Raw genomic sequence first — 27,053 nt, 5'->3', positions numbered from 1 at the left:
ACCGTACATAACCGTGAAAAGATACACCAAAAGCACTGATCAATTTCATAAGCTTTTATTTACATGCAATAGTGCTCCAGCATGTGCAACCACAAAACGGCTATACGTAAAAAGGGGAGGAGTGTAGATTCAGGATCTCCTTCATTTTGATTGCAGATGTCTCTGGCAAAGACTAATACTTATGCAGCGACCTGTGAGGGAGGAATAATACTGACACACCTGTCACAGCGCCCTCACTGGCTGTCATTTGGTAACCAGCAAATGAGTAAACACAGAAGTGGTTGCAGTATAAAGTTCAGCTTATCAATGACTGAGTTAAAAAGATATTTTCCAGAATCTCTCCCATTCAGTGATTAAAAAAAAATAACATAAAATCAAAAAAATAAATAACTATACAATATATAATCTCTTGTACACTACTGAAACAGAATGATTTATGTTGCATACACTTGTTAATAGTTTGTTAATGATGAACAATGCATAATACATTTGTGTTACTGCTATACAAAATGACAGACGGACAGTTGTATCATGAAAATGCGATAAAGCAACAGCGAAGAAGCACCTCATAATTACAGCATCAGACTGGTTCGAATGGTCCCTTTGATTCTGTTGTACGTAAAGCTAAGTACCTAAAGTCCAAACATTTAGGATGGAGGTCTAAAAGGAATGATGTGAGGAGTGAGGAGGGTCTAGACATGAAGTGCTGAGCTGAAAGGAAGCCCCTGATCATCTTCACATGAGGAATATCGTCTCAAACTTATTTCCCTCCTCAGGAAATGCAGACAGAGTTCAGCATCACAACATGGTTCTCCCTTTGTCCATGACATAGTGAGAGGGGGTTGAATGACTAGAGTCTTTTTCAATATGAAAATAACCTTATATACAGTACACTTATGTACAAATGCATAAATATATAAATATCTGTGATACAAAAATAAATATTTTCTCTTGTTTTCTTCTGTTTGTTTAACAGTCTCTTATGCATCTGTTGTGTTGTCTCTCCCTTCGTCCTCAGGGGACGCTTCATTTGGGAGGATGTTCACTTCCTGTATTGTATCTTGGGATTGCGGTGTTGTGGCTGTTGATGAGGATGTGGTGAAAATCCCTTCGTCTTCTAGAGATAGAAGAGGGAAAGACGCTGGCTCTGCAGAGAGAGAGACATGGAGCACAGGTCAGAAAACGTAAAGATTGATTTAAAGGACTATCACCAGATTTTATTGAGTGAATTCTCACGTACTTTGAGTGATGTCCTCCCCTGTTTTATCTCCACCACAGAAGCTCCCATCACCTCCCAGCTCCTGTGAACCGAGGTGTTGATGGGAAGAGTCGAGGAGCTGAAGAGTGGAGTCATCAGGAGAACAGCAAGTCTGTTTATGATGATCTGGACCACTAAGGAAGAAAAATGTTTTTATCAGTTGAGAAAATGTCAGAGAGAAGTGAAATGAACCAGTCCAATTTTCCAAGTGTGTCATGTGACATTTTCAATGTATGTAAGCTTACCCATTGGAGTAGTGGTAGACGGGCAGATGTCCATTTGACACGGTCTGTGGCAACAAAGTGTCACACTCCATATCACAATCCACCTCATCCTGCAAAGAACAAGAGCATATATATCATACGTATACCCAGCACAAAAAAGGACTTTGTTAACAACCTGCATCAGTCTACAGAAATAGTTTTTTTACCTGCTGCAGCCCGGGCAGGCAGTGTGTTGGGTGGTGAGGTTTCCCATTAGGAGTGTATTCTCCATTAGCGGGGTAGATGCCATGTGGAGCAGTCATGTGAGCATCCAGTGGGCAGTGACCAACCAGGGCAAGTCCCTGAAGGGGAACCATGGTGTACTGGCATGACGACACGGGGGCGGCCACAGCGGGGAAACACAAGTCGGCCGTTTGTTCTGAAATAAGTACAAGAAGAGATTTTAAAGAATGTAGAGGAAAAGACTTTCATTCTTGCAAAGACTTGAGGAACTGTGAGGAGCACTCACTCTGTTTGGCCCAAGCCCTCCAGAGGCAGAAGGGGATGAAGGCGACGATGATGAAGACAAAGGCTCCCAGGACAATTCCGACTATGAGGTAGGGGAGGTCACCGGGTCGAGGCACCAGTCCGTTGGGGAGCTCCAACCCGGGATCTGGAGTCTGTGATGGAGCGGGCCGCTGGTGATGAGGACGAGCTGAGGAGGCAAAAAGTGGAAAAAACTGTTAACAAAACAGCTCAGACTCAGTAGATCAGTAGATACTCTGACTGTTACGCTGCTTCATGATTCATCCAAAGTAGCCATATTTCCCCTAAAACAACCTCACCTTTTGTTTCAAGGATCACCACGTTGCCAAATTCGCTCTCTCCTTTCTCGTTGAAGCTCTGCATCTTGATGTCGTAGGCGGTCTCAGGCTGCAGGTCAGTGATTGAATGCCAGTATCTGTCTCCCTCCACCACATCCTTCTTATAGTCACTGTCATTATCGCTGTCTGTTGGCCGGTAGTAGATGTAGAAACCATAGATGGGCGTGTTGTTTACGGGAGTGTACTGTTGAGAGGGAAATAAATCATGTTACATTCACAGTGAACTTTAAACAGGCCTCCAAAAAGTTCTATCTATCCTGATTAATACTGGATTCCTCTGGTAACTCACCGTCCATTTGAGAATAATGGTGGTCTCATTGATGGCTTCATTGTAGGTGATGTAGGGCCCATCAACAGGGCGTTCATGGGTTCTCCCACCCACCACAGTGTAAGCCTTCGATGGGGCACTGGGAGGACTGGAACCGATCACATTCACCGCCACCACACGAAACTTATAAGACGTACCTACAGGGAGATGGAGAACCATTACTAATCTGTCACTGGGGACCACAATGAAGCTCTTCATTGTGTGCTGACTAATGATGTTTGTTTTCACATCACTTTATGTTTTCCTTTTCAGAGCAAACGTGATGCTGATTGCGATTTGGTTATGGTTTTGATTGATGGCAGCAATTACTGAAATGACTGGAACAACATTCATTATGCTGATGAATTTACAAGCCGTGAGAATGTAATTATGCAGGACATCATCGCTGTAATTATATGGTACGACATCCTACTACTCCCCCACTCCACCCACCTCAACCAAGAAAGAATAAAAACTGCTGTGAATAATAAACACTGTTTTGAGTGTGTGTGAAGATGGCCAACCTTTCTCCAGGCCGGTGATCTCCACAGAGAGCCGCGACGGAGGGATGTTTTCCACCGCCGTCACCCAGTCCTCTCCAGCCTTCTTCACCTTCTTGTACTCCACCCGAAATGACTGGATGGGGAAGCCGCGGTTACCACGAGGAATCCAAGTCACGTACGCTGACGTCTCAGTTGCCGTGGAGACTGTGGGTTTGTCGGGGGCCTCGGGAGCTGCAGAGGAGGAGAAGTGGTGTCAGATGGAGGACAACAACAGACATAAACTCAAATACAACATTCTGTAATTACAACAGTGAAGGCAAAAACACATTACGGTCGACTTACTGAGAGCTCATCCTTGAGTGACAGAGAGGAAAGAGAAATTGAAAAACGTCCATGTTAGTCATAAGGAGAATGGGCAGAAGTTTACAGTTATCACAAAAGAAGTGATTGTTATTGTTAGTGCTGTTAATTAGGGAAGAGTTTGTCACAGGAACAGAGTAGGTACTCACGAGAGAGGCTAGGTGAAGGAACAGCTGGAGTTTTCGGTGGATCATTTTGCCCTCCTAGACCTTTCCGACCTGTAGACGGAGGAACATCAACATTGCATCAGATTTTATAGAAAGAAAATTCATTCTGATCCATTTTAAAAGGATAAGTGATGTTCTGTATTTCAGTTTATTTGCCATCCAGCCAAAACGTGTCAATCAGCATTTTCCAACTGACTAACTCACCCTCCACCCAGTTTGTTTCTACAGAAGACATAAATCTTTAAAAATGGCTCCCCTCAGCAATGTAGTTCTTGATCAAATCTTCTCAAAGAGGAATAAAAAGCACATTTGTTGGAACCATTTTCAGCCACAGATTAATACACATTTGGTGTACTAATGAGTTTATACAGCTGCAGGATGGTGTACATAATCTACAAATAAACTACAGTGCTCCTGTACACTGCAATAAGGGAATGTGTCACTCACTGTAACAGTGTTTTTGAACAGTTTTGGGACAACAATGGAGCTTTATGGCACAGATGAATAAGTTATATCAAGCTAACAGTTGCTAGTGAGATCAGTTTAGTTCTTTTCATTGGATGTGTTGACAATAAAAAAATAAATCACACCAGTATTATTCTTTAAGCAGCAAGGTAGGAAAAAATACATACATTTCAAACAATGCAGACATTGTGACTGCTCTGACAGTGTGTACCTTTGCCAGTTCTGAAGGTCATCATAGCAGGCTGTCCCAAACCCGCACAGTTCTTGGCAGCCATCTCCACCTCATACAGGCTGTCCGGCTGCAGCTTAGCCAGGGTCAGCTTATGGAGAGAGCCTGAGATACTGCTGGACGTCCACTCTGCCAGAGGGTCTCCCACCTGACAGAAAGAGACAGAGGGCTCGGTTACAGACCCAGACAATGTACAGGCTTAAGTATGAGGAGGCTAGAACATCATTTAAATTACCTTTCTGTATTTGACCATGTACTCCAGCACAGGGGCTCCTCGTTCATGCCGTGGCCTCCAGGTGAGTTCATAATAGTCCGCCTTGCCAGTGCGTGGCTGGCTGAGGATGATGGGGGCTTCTGCGGGAAGGATCTGTCCTGGCAGCTCAGAGCAATCCAGAGGCAACATGGCGCCTGTAGCCCCAGGCTTAATAGGTGGCTGCTCTCTCAGCACCTTGTCTGGGCTGAGCGGCCGATAGATAGAGGGTAACTTCCCTCTGGATGAAATCCCTAAAAAGACAGAGTTAATTACATCTATGGGGCCATGAAAAAGTAAAAACCAAATCTAAGACACATTACCAAACTACTGTACGTGACTTACCAGTTGATACCGTGATGAGGCGAGTGGAGGCCTGTGAGCTGCCCACCCCGTTCTCAGCCATGCACTGGTACAGTCCGTCGTCCTGAGGGCCCACGTTGGAGACGCGCAACATCCGGGCGGTGAGGCGGTGACGAGGGGACGGGGCGAGGGGCCTGGCATTGTGGAGCCACATCACAGACGGGGTGGGTTTACCGCGGGTCTGGCAGCTGATGCGAACGGTCTCTCCGTAAACGACCTCCTGCTGCTGCAGCTCCACTGTCACCTGAGGAGGCTCTGCAGGAGAGAGAGGAGAAATCAAGTCAGAGGCCGAAACAGAAACAGACTGAGCCCGAGTCCATGTCTTCAAATTCCTTGTTTTGTCTGATTTACGTCCAAAATATTTGCAATTATGGAAAAAAGAGAAAAATCGGAAAATGCTAACATCTAAAGAGCTGACACCAGTGAATGCATCATACTGCTTGTCCATTAATTTTCTGTCAACTAGTCATGTCACATGTGTAAGAGCACATCTGTCTGAGTAAAATCATAACTATGCACACGTGTGTGTACAGGCTGTGTGATGGGGGGGGCTATGTAGAGCAAGGCAGGCCAGGCCAGCTAGTTGATGGTTGGCTGCTTGTGAATCAGGGAAAGACAGAGCTCATTACAGCTACAGCAGCTCTCTGGCTTTAATTAGAGCCAGCTGCAGAGAAACAAGCCCACAACACATGCGCACACACACACACACACACACACAAATACACAAGCACATAAAAACACACCGAAAATCACTGTAAAAACAGTCATCCATAACCTAGACACACTCAATCAAGCTCTGCTACAGAATAGAGAGCTCTGTCTCCACCAACCCCTTCTAACACAACACTGGCCCGGGCTTACACGCTTCTCACACACATACAGACCCCTGTCTTCTCCATCCGCCAAACAGGAGTCAGTCTAATTATTAAATGCAGTCAAAACTCTACCCATAAAAAAATCCCTGTAGAGTCAAATGAATAAACTGCATTCAGTATGAAAAGCCTTTACAGGAATATGCAAAACACATCAGTTTCAAAAATGGGTTTAAAAAAACAAACAAATTATACAGAAGCAACAAACTAGGGACAGTTAACAAACACATGAGCAGACACACAACATGCTGAAACAACTTTTGGCTCACTCACCGAACACTTGTACATCATAGAGCACCGTCGCAGAGCTGGCTGAGCCGATGCCGTTGTCTGCCCGGCAGATGTAGGTCCCAGAGTCGCCCTCGCCCACCGCGTCGATCAGCAGGTTGCTAAGCAGGAAGCGTGTGTTGTTGTGGAAACGCAGGTCCTGCCCGTCTTTTGCCCACGTAACCTGCGGAGTAGGGATGCCGCTGGCCACGCACTCCAGCACCAGCCGCTGGCCTTTGGTCACCATGATGGAACGGGACGCTGGTGGATAAATGATACGAGCCGCCTCTGAAGTGGAGCCTGGAAAAGACGAAAACAGTCAGGACATGAATATGATGTGGACAAGCTCTGCACCCGTCTCCATTTCTTTAAATTGCTTGTACACCTGTTGTGGCTGAAATTACATCCAGAATACCAAGAATTTAAATCACAATGTGAAGCACTTTCATCTTTTCCTTTGTAGACGCAAAAGCATAAATTGTGCACGTCATCACCTGTGACTAAATGTATCCTGGCAAGAGCTGATGATAAAAGTCACACAAACTTGGAAGTATGAGACACATGTGCACCACATGTTCCTACAGTAACAGTTACAAGCTCTCTAATAATGTCTTTAATTTTATCTGATGTAGTTTCCCATTAAATGAACAGTGAATATTTCAGTGTGACCCTTGATTTTGGTTACGCATCTTTCCAATGCATTTTAATTAGAACAACTTGTGCTAATTAAAAAGGGACTTGCTGTTCTGTCTTATTGTCAGTGTGTTGGAGATGGTGACTCACGGCGTATGCGTAGGCGGTCGGCAGAGGTGGATGTTTTGACCTCCTGAGTGACGGGGTTGTAAGCAGCACACTTGTACGGTCCCTCATCGTCCTGCGTGGCGTTGGCTATCTGCAGGTTCCCTGACGGCATGATGAGGTAGTTCCCTGCAGGAAAAAGAACAGATGTCAAGATTGACCCATAATGAATCAGAGCTAAATCCAGCTTCTGTTGGAGCTGTTACTGCTCTACGTGGGCTGAGGACAAAGATTCAAAAGTTTTTACAATTCAGCTATCAGGACACAACCACTGAAAGATTTACTTTGTTATATGAAGTGAAAGGCAGGGTGACATACTCCTGAAGAGAAATATAATTATTCAAAGTTAAAAACTAAAACTTAAAGTATTTAAATGAACAGTAAAGTGTAGATTTGACTGGTGTGGATGTGCTATACATTTTTTCCAGAATATAAAATTAGAAAATGCACATATGATAACATATAATAACATTTTATGGACACTGGTGAGGAAATGTGGGGTGGTGCAAACATTTATTTTAAAACTTTGAGGCAGGAATATTGGAGAAAACATATGTATGATAATTCAGGGATATAACTAAGACAACGAGGAACCACAGAAATATCAGGTCCATATTGTGAAGCACTGTGTGTAACATGAGTCCTCTGTGCCATTCCAGTGCACATCTGCATGACCAGCAGAGGCCACAAGGTGGCGCCCTAGAGTCTGACCATGAACGAGCTGATGAAGGCTCATCTATGTGGTATTCATTTCCTCATAGATAAGCTGCAGATATCAGTACCTACAGCTCCCAGGCATCATCAGCATACCAGACACAAACCACCGGAGCTTTTCTTCTCTTCCAGGCAACTTAGAAGTAAATAGTTTGAAAAATAAACAACTGCATTCCCATGTTTAAACATTGTCCAGATAACACTCTTATCACCGGTTTTATAATGGCGCTGATAGCAGGATTATAGCATTCCGGTAAATTATGAAGATGGGAATGAACAGGGAAGTAGGAAGAGAGGCAGTGGATATTATGGGAGATGCTGATGAAATGAAGCAGCTCAGTACCTTTGGATGTCTCCAGCCACTCCTGTTTGACGCTGTAGCGGACCTGAGCCTTGGGCTGGCTTTCGGGGAGGTGACATTCAATAACAGCCGTGTTGCCTTCATCGACCTCGATCTCCTGCTGGTCGTCGGGCTCAAAGTCCCGCAACTCTGAAAAACACAGGCGAGAGAGGAAAAAGAAAAAAAAAAAATCAGTGCTGTCGTGTTGCAGCAACACAGTTCAGGATTCTTTCATCATCCTAATACACTGTGTAAATCACATCTAACTGCACATGTATACAGTCATTCCTCAGCTTTAGAAGAAGAAAACCACAAGATTCTGAGTAATAATAAACTCTGTAATAACTCTGCTGTTTCCATATTGGGTGTCACTCACATCAGCTTGTCCCCATTGTATTGTAACCACATTCCCACAGCTTCTCCTTTGAGCTCTCTCTTTGAAAGAAAAACCTCTTCTACCTCCTTTTGGTAATTTCTTTCCCACTGCCCGTCTTAACTTGATCTGACAAAAGGCACAAAATTTGTCTGTCTGATTTTTCTGTTTTACTCATTTCATGTCACTTTGGATAAGTCCAAAGCCTGAAAGTGGTGTCTGTAACAGTCGAGTAGGTGCCGTTAATCCTGTCCAACATTACACTGGGACCGGAGCCGGTTCAGATTCTGTGGGAAACAGAGGAGTGGGATTACTGGGGCCAAATGCTGCAACTGTGTCCCACAGACACACAGTCTGCACGGCGCAGACACTCATCTGACCTCTAACCTCTTAAACCCCCACCCCACCCACCCCGCCTGAGCGGCCCGGAGGCCTGGCCACGAGGTCAAAGGTGAGAGGTGTCCAACCTATAGAGTTTCAGGGAAAAGATATCCAGTTTGGGTTTGAGGAGGAAACAGCAAAACTAAAAAAACTTAGCGGGGGATATGCTGCCATTTTATAGATCTGAAGCAGAGGGAAACTAAAATGAGACTGGGAAAAGAAAAAAAGGAAAGGGGGCAGTACAGGAGGGAAAAAGAGTAAAGTAACAACTGGAGAAATTTGTCATGAAGGAGTCCAGCAGTGAAATGAAAGATAAATAAAACTTCTCCAGGAATGTAATTAAACATCTACCAGCCATTGTTGATTTATTCTTAACAAACACTGCCTCTCTCTATTCTTTCCAGAGGTGCTATAACTGGTGTGTTTTTCTTGGACCAGCCACGCTCTCTGGCAAAAGGACCAAGTTGCTGGTATATACAGTCAGCTGATGAGGCTTTGTATACAGCTCTAATTCAATAAGCAAAGTTTAGTTAAGGGCAGGGTATCTGCTGATAGGGACTTCACAGTGATTTACTCAAAGAACTGAGCAAACACCTTCACTGTGGGCGACTGATTTATTCACCATGCATGCTGGATCTGTTGCTGCCTCTGAGGGGGTGGGGGGGGTATAAGGGTCTACACATAGACAAACACAGACAACTACACAACTCCATCTTTGACTCTGTTTCAGCTCTTATTCTGAAAGATGAGAATCCCAGCCAGGACATGTCAAGGTAAGTGGTGTATGTGTGCGTTAGGGGGGGAAAAGCCTTAAAGAGAGACCGTGTGGCGCTCCATTTGCTAAATCAATCAGGTGCTGTTTTTACAGCCAACCCGCCCCCCCACACCCACCTCCCTCCTCTGCCTCCCCCCTTCATATCTACCCATCCCACCTTCCTCCTCCTGCCTACTTCTCCCAAATTCCTCCAGTTACACCTTTTAACCCCCCCTCCACCCTCTACTCTACTGCCCCGCATTCTTCATAGGAATAACCCCGCATGTGTGCCTCTCAGGTGTGTGTGCGTGCAGGTGAGCTTACACACGGGCGTGCACGAGTATTTTTGAGTGTGTGTGTGTGTGTGTGTGTGTGTGTGTGTGTGTGTGTGTGTGAGTGCATCCTGCAGGGAAGGAGGATTGATGGTATTCATAAAGTGAAGCAGACCTCCCACACCAGGGCTGTTTGGCAAGGCTGACTTAAATATTTCTGGAGAGACAGTGCATTCATCATCTTTATGCTTAGCAGCAGGAGGTCTGCGTGTGTGCGTATCTGAATTATAACATGTTTGTGCAACGTGTTGTGCGTTCACGTTGTGCAGATACATGTCTTATGTCTTTTCTGCAGCTAAAAAAAGGGGGAGGGTGATTGTCTGCACAAGAATTCAAGCGAGGAGCTTTTAACTGATGCCAAAAAAGCATAGATTCTTCAGAGTCGGATAGTGCGGAGGGTCTGGAATCAACCTATCCTGATGACAAAAAACATGTGCGCACAACTAAGAAGGGCTCACATGGAAAGGCAGGCACGTACACACTCCCCGTGGAGCAATTCCTTAGGCGGTTTGGGGGTGGCCGAGGAGAGACCGTTATTAAATTAGAGAAGTTTTCGGGGGGGGAGGCGGGGCGACAGAGTCTGGCTCCACATGTGGTTATCTCAACACGATTCATCCACTATTGGAGCTATCAATAACTTTTAATGCCTTTGTACATGTGCAGCACAGTCTCTCATAATCACAGCTTAACAAAATATCACTCTGCAGACATGAGAGGAAAAATAAGAACATGTGGTGAAGATAACAAAAAGAGGAGGGGAAAGCAAAAGATAATGAAAGGAGAGAAGGGGGGAGAAAGTGACAGGGTGAGGAGTGAGAAATGTGTGAGGGAGCAGAGACGTGAAAGTGTGTGTAAGGTTACGGAGGGCTTCAAGGAGACAGAGAATGTGACATCACGTCTCATCTTGTGTAAGGATCTTGTCTTGACTGGCCTAAAACACCTCCAGTTTCTCCAGCTATGGCAGCCTCATACATCACATCACTACATGTAAAACAATACAGTTAGCAGCACCTTTCTTTTTTACCTAATGGTGTGTTTTAGTCAAGCAAACACCCATATCCTCTGTCCACCCCGTCACATGTGCACATATACACATACACACACACAGAACACCCATGTCTCCCCCCACCTCCAACCCTCTACCCAATTACGGGGCCATAATTTCTGTCGAGTCCTGCTGTCGGGCCCTGTGGAGAGGAATGTGGTGTTGTGGGGAGAAGAGGGGCCAGTGGAGGTAGGGGAGGAGGCCCCAGGCTGAGTTCTGGTCCCCTCTCGCTGCTCTGACTGGCCCCCGGCTCCTGGGTCCCCTCCATTCCTCCGGCTCAGGTTACACAGCTTCAGGCCCCCTCTCTCTTGGTCCCATGATGCATATCAAATGTAACACCACACACTCAGAGCGGCAAAGCACTAAAAATGTCAGCATGGAGAATAATTCACTTTAACTCTATTAGATCAATATGATACTGCTTAACAGCAGCTGTTGTCGAACTACACAGGATAAATACTGTCTACCTATCCAATTATATCACTAAGCATCAGACTCAGACCTGCCGCAAGCAGTGGAAAAGTACAACGTTTACAGTGTTGTATTGGTGAAGATTTTAGGCAAACAAATACCACCCCTTCACTGTTTTTGTTCTGCTAAAGGAAAATTAAGTCAAAGGCGTTCTTTGGATACTACAAAACCAAAAAGGGGCCCTGTGTGTTTGTGTTTATTTGTCGCAGCTTTGTGTGGGCGGCTACTCACTGGCAGCAGTGACGTTAGCAGGCACGCTGGCCAGGGCTCCAGCGCCGGTGCTGGCCACACACTGGTATCTCCCCAGCGTCAGGTTTGAGAGTGTGGGAATCAACAGGCTTCTGGGGCCCAGCACCACGCCCAGGTCTCTGTCCTCCAGCTCCTGGCCGTTGAGGCGCCAGCTGATGTTGGCAGAGGCGGGTCGGGCGCTGCAGCGGAGGTTCACGCTGCCTCCCAGCTTCTGCACCACTGACATTGGCTCCTCAGTGAACACTGGAACCTCATCTGAAGAAAAGATTATACAGAGCAGTCAGTCAGTTGTTTTTTTTACTTCATACAAGTCAGCATATAAAGACATTTCCCCCTGATTACATGTCAAACAATGTGGAAACACTGTGATACTTTCTGCCTTGGATTTTTTTGGGGATACATACAATCATTGTTTAATCTGCTGAATATTTTTTTCGTTAATCATTTGGTCTGTAAATAGAACCAGGAAATGGTGTTTGACCAAGGGCCCAAAGCCACAAAATAGGATTAATGAAGAATTAATGAAGGATTAATCAACCTTCAAAACAGTTACCAATTTTCTTTCAATGGACTAATCAATTAGTGGGCTAATCGTTGCAGCTCTACATACAATGCTTCTTTTCTTTTTCAGCTCACTCATGGTGGTAAGTACAGCTTATGCAAACTACCTATTTCTTCAGATTTATGTCAAACAAACTGCTGCTGCCAGACACATAAAACACTTCCCTCCCTGTGTGCCAGAATATTTTATCCCTGGCGAAGCTTCTCCTGCACCAGGTGTTGGAAAAACTAAGGTAAAGACATTCATAAAGTATAGAGTATAGATAGAGTGCATACAATTGGAAGCTCTTTCTACTTCTTTAACATCTCATTTCGTCCACTCACCTGAGATAGAGGCACCGCTCTGCAGGCAGCACAGTAGTACTGCACCCAGGGTGCACAAAACTGGAGCCCTTCTCTTTTTCATCCACGGAGTCCAGTCTAATTTTCCAGACATCTTCCATACACTACCACCTGAAACACACACACACACACAGGAGAAGGTTAGAGGGCCATTTACAGACCTGGTGTATCCAAAGCAAATGGCGTAAACCACCTTCCCCTGACTGAAACAAACATAGACATGAGGACAAGACAAACCCACCAAAATACATCTTCATCCACATAAACATGAAATCTCGAATTCATACATAACACACTCTCTGCGTCTATCGTACTTGTGTACACATACGACACAAACAGGCACCCATTAACGAAACACAAACCAGGCAAGGCGGTGCACTCTGCAGCACCCTCAGCAGCCAAACTCCAGACACAAATAAAGTCTTTCTTTTCTGTCAGCCCCCATCCCACTGCTAACCCCATGTCCTCCTCCGCCTGCACCCGCACCCATCCAGCCTGCATTCATCAAAGGGGCGCCCTCATTCTGCAGGCCGTAACCCGACCCCTCCACCTTCCCGCTCAGGTGTAACCGATACAGGTAGACGGTCCAGGAGGAGGAAGGAGGGAGGGAGGGGGGAGAGGGAGGGAAAGGAGAGAAGGGAAAACACACAGGCTGCATTCAAGAGTCGGGACAAAGAACAACTAATGAGAGGTAAGGCAGGGAGGGGGCCGGGGGGGAAATATATATCACAGCCGTGTGCACATGTGTGAGATGGAGGAGAGGTGGGCTCTTTTATTCTTCAGTGCAGTGTGCATTGGGAGCAAAATGGAGAAGACGACGGTAATGGTCAGTCTATTAACAGTTAATGTAGAGAGAGGAGCTTTTCTCTCTCCCTTGTCGCTTGCTGCCAAGTTTCCCAAATTCTTTCCTGTCAGGTTAAACTAACAACTTCCCGTCAGAATGAGGAGGGTGGTCCTGCAAAGCTGAACCTCTCTTTCTCCCACTCTCTCATATACATACATGTTGCTGAACATGCACACACTCAAGGGCATAAACTGTTCTGTGTCGCTACAGTAAAAATGGAAGCAGCACATAACTTTCTCATACATATTTGTCCTGATGTTATTATGGCAAGGCAATGATTAATGAAGCCCAGAGACTGGGGACTACACACTAGGGGCCAAAGCAGGACAGTAAGAGAATGGAAACTCTTACAGTGCACCTTCATCATCTAATGGCAGCAGTTTAACTGCCTGGCACATTTATTGAAACTGAGCAAAGCAGCATGCTGATGGAAAAGCAGCTGTTAACTACGCCAACTGACACACTAGGCCACACATTACCCTGCTAGATTTTAATTGCACGTTATGAATGTGTGTAAACAATTTTAGAGTAATTTTCACAACATGAACAGCAGGGCTACTCTCAGACATGTACAAAAACAGCGAATAACTGTACTGATTGTGAATTAATCACCTGGTGAATTAAGTTCATTTATTTATTCATCAACTTTTTTGCCCCTAGGGGGCAACAGAAACACAACACTACCTTTTATGTTGATATGGCTAACTTTTTAGCAAACAACTGCCTTTTTATGCATCTAGCATTTGCAGAGAAATATTAGAATTCATTTGGCGTTGTGTTTCTGGTCACTATATTACACTATGTTATACAGCTAGTTATTTAGTGCTGGCAGGAAGTAGACTTTTAGAGATTTTTTGCAGAAAACAGCTGCTCGCTGTGGCTGAAAACAAAGTCGGTGAGAGCCGTGAGAGTGAATCAAAACATTAAAGTTCTGGGCCCAAAAATGTAAACAATGAGCTTAAAGATGCTTAAATGCTCCCTAGAACGGAGGGGAATTATGGAGGCAGGTAATTATTATCTGTGTGGGTTCCTCACAGTGAATGACCCCTTTCACATACAACTATTCCTATGATTGATTATTAACATAGAAATATTGATTATGGACGCTTTAAGCAAAAAACGTTAAACATTTTCCTGTCACTAGCTTCTCACTAGCTTTGCAGTTCTACATGACTGTAAATTAAATATCTTTGTTTTGGGACTGTAGTCAGATCAAAAAAACAATTCGAACACACTGTGAAACACTTGGAGTATTGTGGTAGGCATTTTCAGCAAAGAAAATAATCCCAACATACATGTACCATTTCATTTACTCACTGGTCCACTCAGAGTGGCCCATCAGTAGTGGGCTGACTCGGTAAACAAACAGCAAGCTACTGTGGGATCAGGAGCAGGCATAGCTGAAGGCCTGTGGCTTCTGTGGCCGGTCGCTGTATGGACACAACCCAGGACAGCTGCCCATAGAAGACACACATCTGTATCGAGCACCTGTCCCAACTGTGAGAGTCACTAACCATAAACCACACCAGTCAGCCTGCCAACTGGACCCACAGCGGGGCATGTTAACTCAGCCTTGAGGTAACTGTCCAGTTTTTGTCTCTTTCACTTCAAAATAAAAGCTGAGACAGTGACACAGGCCAAGACAGAAACAGAGACAGGGCATCGTTGTAATAGCAGTATGAAAAGGCCCCTCGTACATCATCATTCCCTTAAAAAAAGAGCCTCACTCCTCTGAGCCTGTCTGTCTGATTCATTAGTCAGCTGGGTCCTGTGTTTGCTTAGCAGATACCCTGCCACAAGATGAAAAGTTGGCCTGACATCTACGTCCAACTTTTTCCATCCATCCTTCCCAGAGAAGTCACAGACAGAGAGAGGAGAGCCTCCTACACATCAGCGAGACTGATAAAAACCAGAGCACACACACAGACAGCTCCACTAAATTAAGAACCAAGAGAATGTGTGTGTGTGTGTGTGTGTGTGTGTGTGTGTGTGTGTGCCTGTGACTGTTTTGTTTCTTAACAGTAACGAAAAACACACTCAGTGTGAGCGGCTTTGTGGTATTAAAACATACTTCAGTGACAGTGCATTGAGGAGAACTGTGTGAACTTTTCAAATCTGCCAGCTCCAGAGCAGAAGTATGATTACTGGAGAGTAGAACTATTTCATGTTGAGGAACTGAGACTTAACTACACCGTGGCTCAGCTTACATGAGAAATGACTCTCAAAAGACTTGACTTGAAAGCAAGTCTTAAATTAAAGAATCTATTACAGTCGACAACAACAACAACAGGTAGGGCTGTGTATCGAACCTCAATTTAATTTGTCATCAATCAAAATGTGTCTGTTGCTGCAGAGAGTTGGCATCAAACGTCTGATCCAATTCACAGTCTACTTTTAGGCAGTTCTTGTGCAACAGTTTGTGTTTAGGCAACAGATTTCACCAGGTTTCATACAAAAATGTGCCACTATTCCTCAAAGAAAGGCATTAAAGAAGTAGAATATTGTTGACAATACCAAAACTCACCTATCCTTTCAACACTAGTACCTAAAAATGTCAATCACTACCCAGGCCTAACAACAGGTTTGCTTTGCATGGCCAAATATCTTAAAAATTGATTCATCTTGAGGTATCGGCCATGACTTCATCGATCCATATCAAAAACAGTTTCAAGAAGTTTCCACTCTAAGTTAAGCCAATGAATTCCAAGCATTGAGGTATACAGAGTTTCAATGTGGGAAAAAACAAACCACTGGTATTAGACTTGTATTCAGATACCCTGAGTTGAGGTGCAACAGCAACAGATGATGAAAAGGTTGGATGAGAGAGAAAGACCTGAGAGCATCTTGACTTGTATTTTGCTTGAGAAAACTTGACTTGGACCTCCCCTCAGGGACTTAAGACTTTGACTTGCATTCGACTCAGAAGATTTAAAAGCGGCTCTGAACACAGGTGTCTGTGGGTGCGTTCATGTGCGACATCTGTGGTGTATATATCTCTTGCGAGGACAAGGAGAGGGTTTTGGCGGTGGTGTGCAGGCATGCATCATGAGTGTAGGTATGCAAGTTCCTTATATGTCGTTGTGGTAGAGAGTCACTTGACAGAAGTTCATTGTGAGCGTGCTAAGTAAAGACACCGGGGCCCCTGTTCTCCTGGGCCACTGCCGGTCCCATTGTCCCCCTGCCTCCGTGGATAAATTCATTTTGACAACCCTGCTAATTGGATAAAACCAGACTGGAGCCTCCTCCCTGAGCTCTCACATTCCATCTGCTTTCTGGCATGGAGAGGACACAGGAGGGGAGGAGGTGGTGGTGGAGGGGTAGCAGGGTAGTAACTCCTTCTGAGGAGCTGAGCTGTTGAATATTTATCACCTCCCCAAACTCCCCTCTTGCCCTCCTCCCCCAGTTTTACGTCTTTTTACACCCCGTGGCCCCCACCTCCCCTACCCTCCATCGAGGTTCTCCAAACACCACAAAGCCCCCCCTTTAGATAAACACATGCGGTGTCAAGTGTGAGGAGTGCCGGGGGTTCAACTGCCCCGCTCGGGCCCGCGGCCCACAATGCCATGCTGCATAGCAGCCATGCGGGAGGCCGGTTGCCCTTGGCGACGCTAACAGGCAGAACGCACCTTAATAGAGTGGAGAGTCATTGTAAAGCAGTGAGCCGGTGCACGGACAAAGACCCCGTGGACCCCAGGAGAAAGGGGAGACGCTACTCTGAAGGGCCCGGGGAAGAGCTGATGGGCCCTGCTCAATGACCAAAGAGAAGGGGGGGGGGGGCTCAATGACCAAGAGGTTTGAGAGTGGTGTGGGGAGAGTTTGGGGAGGCAGGCAGGCAGGAGGAGGGGGTGGGTTCAATGCCTTCATGGATTGATGCGAGATGGGTGAAGGGGGTTTATGGAGGCATTTGAGGAGGGGGGGGGGTTGACTGAGAAAGCAGAACGGCGACTCAAATTAATAGAGAGGATGTCAACTGGCAGGCGAGCAGGAGGAGAGAGCAGGGCCTCGTCAATGAGAGGGTGTGTTTGAGAGAGCGTGTGTGAGAGCGTCACTGAATGTCCCAACATATTTTCCCCTCACTCTGTCAATCTGTTTGCTGGCCTCTCGGTCTGGCCCGGGTTTGTGCTGAGCGGTAGAGGACGAGGAGGGTCCAGGGATTGCTTAACAAACCAAGAACACGCCCTGATTTACCATCAGACCATCACACAGGGAAAGAGCAACAAGATATTACATCAAGGGCTATTTACATTACTGATTAACCTGTTCATTATTTTCTTGATTGGCTGATTAATCATTTGGTTTACTACTTTTTAGAAAATAGTAAGACTTGTTCCCAAAGCCCAAGTTGACATATTAACAAATGCTCATTGTCTGGAATTGTTTAGTTTAATTCTGTCATATCTGATTTGCCATGTTGTATTAAAACTGATAAATATATAGTAAGATGATATTTATACTGCGTGTGCAACAGATAACACAAACTGAAGTGAAGAATCTCCATACTTCTCTGCTGTTCTTCACACAGACAAAAACTTGGCAGAAAATAAATCGCAAATCTATTCCCAGCTATCTCTCCGCTCCCCCCGGACGGAAGAAGAAGAGAACCTTCTGGAGTCTTATCTTGGCATGAAAACTCTGGCCAACAGGTGGAGAGGGGGCCAGTCCAAATCCTCCACTCGAGACATCACTCGTTCTCATGCCATAAAATTACACATCAAAAGCATCTAAGCATCCCTAACAAGGCTGAGAATTTACCCCCTCCTTCATAATACTAACACGCACGCACACACACACACATGCACACGCTTCACAAAGTATTAACGAGCTATATGCCCGTCCAAACCCCCCTTCGCCCCCCCAAACCGACACTAACGAGCTACAGAGCGTCTCGAGGATTAACGAGAGGGATCTGGACAGGCCCTGCAATGGAAAGGAGGGGGGCGTTCTAATCAATTAGGCACCGCTGCATTTGCATAATTTAGATAACGAAGCTGAATTAACCACGGAGAGCTAATTATGGTGCCATGGTGAACACACCCACCCGCATTCCTCTGCCTGGTGTGGGATGCCAGCGTGCCCACCAGGGCCATGGGAACAGGATCAGGTCATCACGGCTGCTGGGGGAGTTAAAGCCAGATAGATGGTCCAAACAGTGATGTAGGTACCAGACAATCACGTCAGAGGGAGGGAGGGAAGGAAGATGGATGGATGGATGGCTAAGATGGGGGAAGAGAGGAGGAAAGATAGATGGATGGGTAGCAAAAAGAAAAGTAGAAAGGAAAGGTGAGTGCATAGGGGGAAAGGAAAGATAAGAGGTGTATGATGGAAGGATGATTTTAAGGATTTTAAGGAAAATATGGATGCGTGGTTGGAAGGAAAGATGGATGGAGAGAGGAAAAGATTACAGACAGAAGGACAAAAAAGGATAGACAGATGGATAGATGGTAGGAAATAAGGATGATAGAAGAGGAAGCGATGAATGACAGAGCGAGAGAGGGATGAAGAAAGAGAAGACGTTAAGACACATTCCCAATGTATATAGAAGAAGGGAGGATAGAAATACAGACAGAGGGAAAGAAGTAAAGATGAATAGAAAAGGGATCTAAAACAGATAGGATAGATGGGTAGCTTGCTAGCCAGTCAGCTAGGTACTGTAGCTAGTTAGCTGTGGTTTATCTAGCTCACTAAATACATTTAAAAAAATAGAATAAAATGAAATCTAAGAGGCTGAAGCAACGATTATGACTTTAAAATGAATTAATATTTATTACAGAGTGTATGCATTTATCATCCTCATATATTCAAACATTTTGATAGTAGATTAATCGCTTAAGTAATTTCATCAAAACTAATCATCCTCTGACTTTTTGGACACTACAAAATATTTAAAGGCACCACTGTATATGGAGTGGAGTGAGTGTGTCTTTGGTGGACGGTTTCTAAGAAGCTTTAACTGAGCGCTGAGTCTGGATCTCACACATACACACACACACACATAATCATTCCCATACTCTACTGGGAAAACTAACTAATACCCAGGATTTCACAGTACTCATCACACAAAACACACACGCGCATGCAGTTACATTTTTCATTTACCCACAACCATTCTTTCCCTGCTTGTGTTCTCTCCGTGCGCACACACACACTTGATGACACATAAGCAAGCAATCACACAAACTCCTATTACATGGTAAAAGTATACTCACAGAGGCACATAAATATGCAGACCTCAGGAAGTTTTTCCAACACCAAATGTCAACATGCAAAAAAACAGGCTACCACTTATCCCCGGCCTGAAAGATAAACTACATACACGTTACGGCGTTCATGCATGCTAATATAGACTTTCATAGCTGTACATATCTGCAGCCTGCTCCTTGTGTGTTCCTGCGTCGCAGGGGAGGGAGGGAGGGAGGGAGGAGAAGGGAGGGAGGAGGGATGTGAGGGGGTGAAAGGGGCCCCCAACTCCTTTGGCAGCTCATGCATCAGAGTGAATGGAACCAATTATAAATCAAGAGCAATTTCTCCCCATTATTCAGCAGGAACCAGGAGGAAAAAAAGAGGGAGAGAAAGAGAGAGAGGGCTGCCTGGCCCTAGAACTCTCAGTGGGAGATGAAGGAAGGAAGAGAAAAGCAGAGCGAGTGAAATATTATATGAAAAACAGATATGTGGAGGCATTAGGAAACTGAGATAAGGCAAAGAGAGATCGGGGAGGGGGAGCGGAAAGAGAGATGAGGGAATGGAGAAAGGCAGTAAAGTTATATGAAACGACCGGAGGAGAAAGCTATAGGAAAAACAGATATGAGGAGGAATTAGAAAATGGAGAAGTGGCAGGAAATTGAACGGCGAGCAAGGGCGTCAACTGCGCTCAAGATGGTGCAACCGACTTTTGACTTCTGACTGTTCTGCTCCATGGTTATAAAGCAAAAGCCGCCGGGTCTGAAAGAGTTTCTTAAGAGGAGAAACAGCTGGAGGAGGCTCGTTTCAAAGAGAGCTCTCAGTTTCAGAAGCTGGATTTGTGTGTGTGAGAGAGAGAGATGTGGTAAAGCAGAGCTACCATTTGTCCCGTCACTCAGAGTCACGGATGTGCATTATCCTACGAGAGAAAGCTCTGAAATATCACTAAATAAAACTTCACACACATGCCATTTGGACAGCAGACAGAGGAGCACTGTCGATGGAAAATTCCAATTGCGATAACCTCGGGGGCCCAATAACTAACTAATCTGGTGCCCAGTGATTTATTCTGTTGAATCATGTCTTCTCCTGCCAGCTTGACATTCTTCAATGATGAGTTTTTTCTCTCTCTCTCTCTCTGGGGCAACACTTTAAATCTGATTATTGGTTAAAGCCCTGGAACACAACCCAGATTCCTTGACGTTTTTTTGCCTTTCTGGTGCTTTTATTGTTTCGTTCACACATGCTCAGGACAGGAAGACAGTTAATATTACAGCAGAAGAAAGGATAATAATGTGTCAAGACTTCAGGTTGTAGCCTGTGCACAATACCTGACTCATAGACTCAGAATAAACCATCAGAAATTAGACAAATCTTAAAAATGTGGATGTGATACAGCTGAAACAAAGGGGAGAAAGTGACTTGACAGAGGCTTAAATTGAGCAGTCCCAGTCAGAGCGCAGCCTCGTGTCTGTGTGTGAATGATGCTAGAGTGTCTGGGTTGCTTTTGGCTCGTAATAACACCCCTCTAATCTTTGTCCAAATATCTGCTTTGCACACACAGGGCTATTTGTCTACACACACACACACAGCTTTCTTACCGGAGTCTGGAGTTGATCAATGATCTAACAGCACTCACACCACACTCACAATGTGTGTGTTTGTGTTTGCATGTGTGTGTAAAAGGGAGAGAGTGAGAGCATGGTTTGGGTAACTTCATTATCCAATCAAGAGCTTCTTAACTTTTACTTTAAGAGTGGAACAAATCAACTCAACTAGCTTAAAGACTTTGGATTATCCCTATTAGGCTGTTAAGACAATGACTGAAAGCCTGATTATATTTATGATACACATATAAACTGAGGACAGGCGTGCTATTTGAAAAATAATTAGCCTCTCCAGAACTTTCTCCTTCACTATTCCCCTCTTTTTTTTTTTAAAGCTTACATTCCTCCCTCACTCTGTGGTCCTGGCTGACAGGGAGGATCAGGAGGAGAGGAGGTATGCAGCCCCAGAGGAGGGGGGTCTGGACCCCGGCCACCTGCCGACCCAGGTGTCCCTCTGTAGTTATCCAATGTCTTGACTGGACACAGAAACCCTCCCGGGGGCACGAGGGCCTAGCGCCCCAAGCCTCCAATCTGTCAGCGCTGGAGGACTAATGCACCGTATGTCAACAGGCCAATAACGTCCGGCCCCGAGAAATGAGGCAGCCTTATTTGGCGATGAGTGCGATCTTTGCTCGTTTATGAAAAGTACAATAACCCAGAGAAACTCTCGCTGAAATTATGAAGTGTAAACTACCCCCTCTCTTTCTCTCTCTCTCACACACACACACACACACACACTCTGTTCCTCTTCTTTTTGTTTCAGTAATCTCAAAACGATCACACAGGTGAGGCCAGTTCAGGACCAAAAATGCCAAGCAATACATTCCAGTGCAGAGAGATAATCCTAATTGGACAGGAACTGTCACTCACATGCACAAAAAACCTGCACATACACACACGTGTGATTCTGCCTGCAGGCTGTTATGACTGCATGAGTGTACCTGCTGTCATAGAGATGAAAGCGTGCCCTCAGGAAGGATTTCTTTCTCCTTTGTCAATTAACACTAATGCTACACCCTCTACAACAACAATATTGCTTTCCAGCACCGCATGCAAAACTTTTGGCTGGCAAACATGAGATCGGAGCAGTAATAGCAGTCCTTATGGAACCACTGGCTGTTTGTGATCACGAAACGCATCTTGAAATCCATCTCCATCTTAAGACTTTGATTTACATCCAGATGTAAAAAACACACCAGGCTGTTCAAGGCAAGAGTCAAACAAGTTAAATCCTATCCTTCCACTCATATCTTACATCATACTTCAATATGGCAGAGCAAAGTTTGAAACCCAACTAAGATATGAGCGAGAAAGTCTATTGCTATTGGCTGCGCACCTAAATCCACACAGTAACTTTTCTTTACAAGGCAGAACACATATGAAAACTCAGCTCCTATAGAGTGGATGAAAACGTATCCACCAGATTCTGGCCCAAATAAGTGGAAAAGTAGCAGCTTTTGTCTCCACTACATGTCTGTTTGGCAGGTAACCAAGATCAATCAAATATAATTTTGAGCTCAGGCTTCACTGTGAAGGTCTGCCTGGTAACAATCACATCAGACTCTGGAACCAAAAAAACAATATAAGATAGTTTCCCATCCTGTTTGGACACTTTCAGTCCTGACAGTTAATAACTTTTAAAGGACGTTTGTACATTTTTAAGGGAATTTTTTAGTTGGGACTTCAGTCTGAAAGTGTCTCATTCATCACAACAGCCTGTACAGAAAAAACATATTATAGCACTGCTATGGGGACTTGAAGCATGCCTGTAGTATTCAGCAATGGACTATGTCTACTTTACTGTTGTCCAGCTGCAAGTAATGATTATTTTCATCATCAGTTAGTCTGACAATCACCTTTTTTGTCTAAGAAATGTCCAAAAATAGTGAAAATTCCAGTTACAATTAGTTAGTGCATGGTAACATCTAGAAACTGACTGACTGACACACAACGGTCCAAAACCCAACATTAGTCAGTTTGCTATCATATATGACAAAAAGGCAGCAAATCCTTACATTTATGAGGCTCGAGCTACAGGATGTTTGGCATTTTTGCCTGAAAATGACCTGAACGACTAACAAGTTATCAATTTTCCACTGCTTGGTTGACCGACTGATTGTTTCAGCTTTGATTTAAGGACTATCAATGGTACAACTTCTGTAATTCCAGGAAGTAACTCATGTTTTGGCATTGGGCTGCAGCCTGAAAGCGATCGTTCATCTTCACATCCTGAATTAATAAAAACATGGTGTTATAATACTTCTAGAGGGACTCCAAGTGTGTCTGTGGTATGAAGCTATGAACTGAGTCTGCTTTATTGTATCTCACCCAAAAAAATCATAGTTTCACAGTCTCCTGTAAAATTGATTATGAACTCCTATAATTATGTTTTTCCATTCACCATACGAGTAACCAAAAGGGCCAAAGCAGTGTGAGAAACAGGCAGATAATCAGACTGGAATCAATTAGTTCAACTTTGATCCACCCGACTGCCAGAGATGATCAACAACAACAACAAACCCAACAAGAGGCTCCTTTTTACTGAGCCCAATTAATTCCCTTATAAGCTGTGCGCCTAATTGGAGGAGGCCAGGCCATTCGTTTCGACTTTTAATCCAAGTGACATTGATTCTGCAGGAACAATTGGGCCCTCTTGTCTGATGCCATGTCTGTCACTGAATCGGCCGAGGGCTCCTCCATGCGAGGCAGCGGAGGCTAAACGTAATCCAACAACAAAACGACACCTGGGGTTGGAAACTTGAGCCCCTGCGGCTGTTCCTGCAGGCCCTCCTCCTCCATGTCCATGTATTGCCCCCCCTCGTCACCCTCCTTCCTCTGTGTCTCCACCGGAGCCCCCACGGTGAGTGACACCCCTGGCCAACACTCATTAGCAGCCCCGGGGATTAAGACAAACATTTTCTCATTAAAATCAGACCTGAATGAGGGGATGATATCAGGAGAGACTCTCCTGACAGGGAGGCAGGATGCTGCATTCCTGTACGGCTGCACTGAGCAGCTGTCAGTTTATTGGAGGCTTTAACTGGGTTATTCTGACAACAGGAGTCTGGTTTGGAGGTGAGGGGAGACTGTGACTGTAGAATAGACAGGTAGCATTGATATGATTTGTTCCATACAGTAAACAGTAAAACCTGCACATTAACAAGAAAATACAAGATGTAATGTGGAAGTTATATCTTCAAAAACTGTCTCTTTTTCCACATGATCTTCATTAAGAAACTGATTCCTCAATGAAAACATGACACTCTTCTTGATTTGGTCTGGATCTTTGCTGCTTTCCTCACACCAGGCACAGACTTAACGACACTCTTGAAGCAACCTTTACATTCACCACTACATTGCTGCACTCCCCTATGATAATATGGGGGTAAATCTGGCAGGGCTCACCATGTCTGTTTTCTGTTACCCTATGGGAGCGACTATAGGCTGCGGCCTGCAAAACGCCAAGACACATTTCCCCCAAAAACACACACTGTTTGTCCAGAAACACAACTGTGAATCTCTGCAACGTGTCACACGAGGCTGATTCCCATCCACATGCCTGTATAGTGCTGTAACAGATGCCAGATAAATGCGTAAAACTGAGAAAAAGTTAGAGAAATACGGACGCGGAGCTCGACCAATCAACAACAGGCTAAGTCCGAAAGTAATGTAGACTTTTTCTTCCAAAACTAACTCCACAACCGAGCCCCAAAACACACGCTTCAACACAAATACAGGCGATCGGCGATGCGGAGAGTTTGTGGAAAAGTTTATGTGAATCAATAAGCCGAAAAAACAAAACAAATGCGGCTATCAAAGCAGTCACCAGCATGAAGCAGTGCTCCAACACCCAAATCACAACTCTCTCTATAAATAAAGTAACGTTTAAGTTGGTAGAGACTTATGTCAGACTGCAAACACGCATCCAAACTGATACATGTATGTGTAAGTTTGTAACATATGTTGATACTCAGAGTAACGCCGCAAAAACATGGACCGCATGAAGGGATAAAACTCACCAAATCTGCTCTATCTGGTGCTCACACCTCGTTTTCACCGACCGATCTCCTCTTCGCCTCTTCCTCCTGCGCTGAAGTTTTTAGTCCCCGAGAAAACAACCCGTTTTTTACTTCTCTTTTCCCTTCTAAAGCCTCGCTGCTTTAGTAATTTACTGCGATGCCACCGACATTTTCTTCGGGCTCCCCAAGTTCTCACATTGAAAGGCCGTTTTTGGATGACTGAGCTCTCAAACAATTCTCCCTTTTGCGACGCCTTTTCGGGTCCTCCCACTTCCCAAGCAGGAGGAGGGATCTGAACAATAGGGACTGGCTCCCAAAACCCCACAGAGGGTATTGCACCGCCGTTTCTCCAGACTGCAGATCTGTGCACACAGCTGCTGGGCACTTTCCAGGGGTTGTGAGTGAAAGTAGATCCTGGATGAGCACTTATAATGTACTGACAGATATATATATGTCTATATATCAAGAAAAACTCCCTAAAAACTTAATTTCCTCAGAGCTACGGTGTCCTGGAGGAGAAAAGTGTGCCCCCCTCCCCCTCCTCCTGCTCTGTCTCCCCCTGATTTGGTATGCGTTGGTCCCCACAGAGTTTGTATTGACCCCCATCCATTGAGGCCTGCAGGCCCTCCAGTGCAGCTGTGCGGTGCTGTGCTGTGTTGTGATGTGTTGTTGTGGATGGGCTGGACCCAGTCAGGACCTTACAACACACACACACACACACTCTCATACCAGAGTGATCACAGCTCGAACCCCCCACCCCCCCTTCTCCCCGTGCTCGGCTCAGGAATTCTCTTCTCCACTTCAATCAGCACACTTTGAAGAGAGTTGAGCCGCTCCTGTCCAGTTCATTAATAACTGACTATTCCCAGATCACAGGGTTTGATGGGGTGGAGGGTGGAGTGGGGGGGGGGGGGGGGTTCTGTTGGTGGGAAGCCGGCCGCATCTCTGCCTCTCTGAATGCAGGAACTCCCACCATGATGTACCTGAGGCGTTATTGCTCACCCAGCGGTGAGGCACCCATTCACCGACAAGCTGTGGCATTTCATGACACCTGTAGCTCTTGTTCAGGTGAGACTGTGTTTGTGTGCAGACGCCACAGTTGGTGCAATCTGGACTTTTTCAGCTCTTTTAAATGAATTTCAAAAACCCCACTCTATATTATCCACATCCCAGACTCTGAACATCATACCCAGCAGGATGTTCCAGCTTCAAGATGTTTTCAAGGAGTCATTAATCGTGGGTGTTTTCCACTGTTGTGCTGCAGTCTGCCAGCACTTTGCAAGCTCTGCCAATGTTTTGGTGTTGTTGCTACCAAGCAGGGCTCTGTTTGTATGTGGCTCCCTCACACTAGCGCCACCCTGCACTACACTGCAGAGTAGAAAGAGACAGGAGAAAAAAAAGGGGGGACTCCCAACCCCAAAAACCTTCCACAGTGCGCCTCCTCCCTCCCCCTCCACCTCCTCTCCATCTCTCCATGCTGGGCAGGATGAATTAGCCCGGGACAAAAGGCTTTGTGGGCCGGCCATGAAAGGCCTATTAACCATACTGCATCCCCCAGAGGCCCTGCCCGCAGGACACCGCCTCCCAGAATGCCACTCTCTCAGCAGGCTGCAATCCCAGCATGCACCGCTTCCCTTCAGCGCTAACCCCTGTCACCCCCGAGCCGCACTATAGAGCCCCACACAGATTGTCATGTAGATGATTATAAATGTTGTTATGAAAGTGATGGCGAGTGAGAAGGAGAGAAGGGGGTGTCAGCCGTGTGCGAGCATGTGGTGTGATTTGTGCGTTTTACCAACAAAGACGCTGAGTTAGATGGAGTGAGAGCGCGGGGTGAGTTTTGGGTGTCAGCTGTCAGGTGTGAATTTCGTCCAATGTGTGTGTGTGTCTCATCATTGAAGGGTGGATTGTCCAACAA

General features: G+C 45.3%; 1 protein-coding gene across 2 annotated transcripts; it reads right to left on the bottom strand.

Moving 5' to 3' along the window:
- Nucleotides 1-39: 39 nt before the first annotated feature.
- Nucleotides 40-25,410, bottom strand: boc (BOC cell adhesion associated, oncogene regulated). Of its 2 annotated transcripts, none has more exons than XM_018673863.2 (18): nt 25,136-25,410; nt 12,471-12,599; nt 11,568-11,840; nt 7,984-8,130; nt 6,912-7,055; nt 6,135-6,428; nt 4,972-5,244; nt 4,612-4,880; nt 4,359-4,524; nt 3,665-3,733; nt 3,177-3,386; nt 2,635-2,810; nt 2,307-2,529; nt 1,991-2,176; nt 1,689-1,900; nt 1,504-1,592; nt 1,241-1,392; nt 40-1,147 (listed from the first exon to the last, which is right to left on the bottom strand). In XM_018673863.2, the coding sequence occupies exons 2-18, from the start codon at nt 12,580-12,582 to the stop codon at nt 981-983; spliced, it is 3,162 nt and encodes a 1,053-aa protein (XP_018529379.1). In that variant the 5' UTR covers nt 12,583-12,599; nt 25,136-25,410; the 3' UTR covers nt 40-980. The 2 variants fall into 2 exon arrangements, with proteins under 2 accessions (XP_018529379.1, XP_018529378.1); XM_018673862.2 differs by lacking the exon at nt 25,136-25,410 and adding an exon at nt 19,539-19,686.
- Between the last annotated feature and the right edge of the window lie 1,643 nt (nt 25,411-27,053).

This window comes from Lates calcarifer, linkage group LG24 (genome assembly GCF_001640805.2).
Source record: "Lates calcarifer isolate ASB-BC8 linkage group LG24, TLL_Latcal_v3, whole genome shotgun sequence".
Taxonomy (NCBI): domain Eukaryota; kingdom Metazoa; phylum Chordata; class Actinopteri; family Centropomidae; genus Lates; species Lates calcarifer.
The sequence above is the reverse complement of the archived record's forward strand: the minus strand, read 5'-3'. Positions and strand labels throughout refer to the sequence as shown.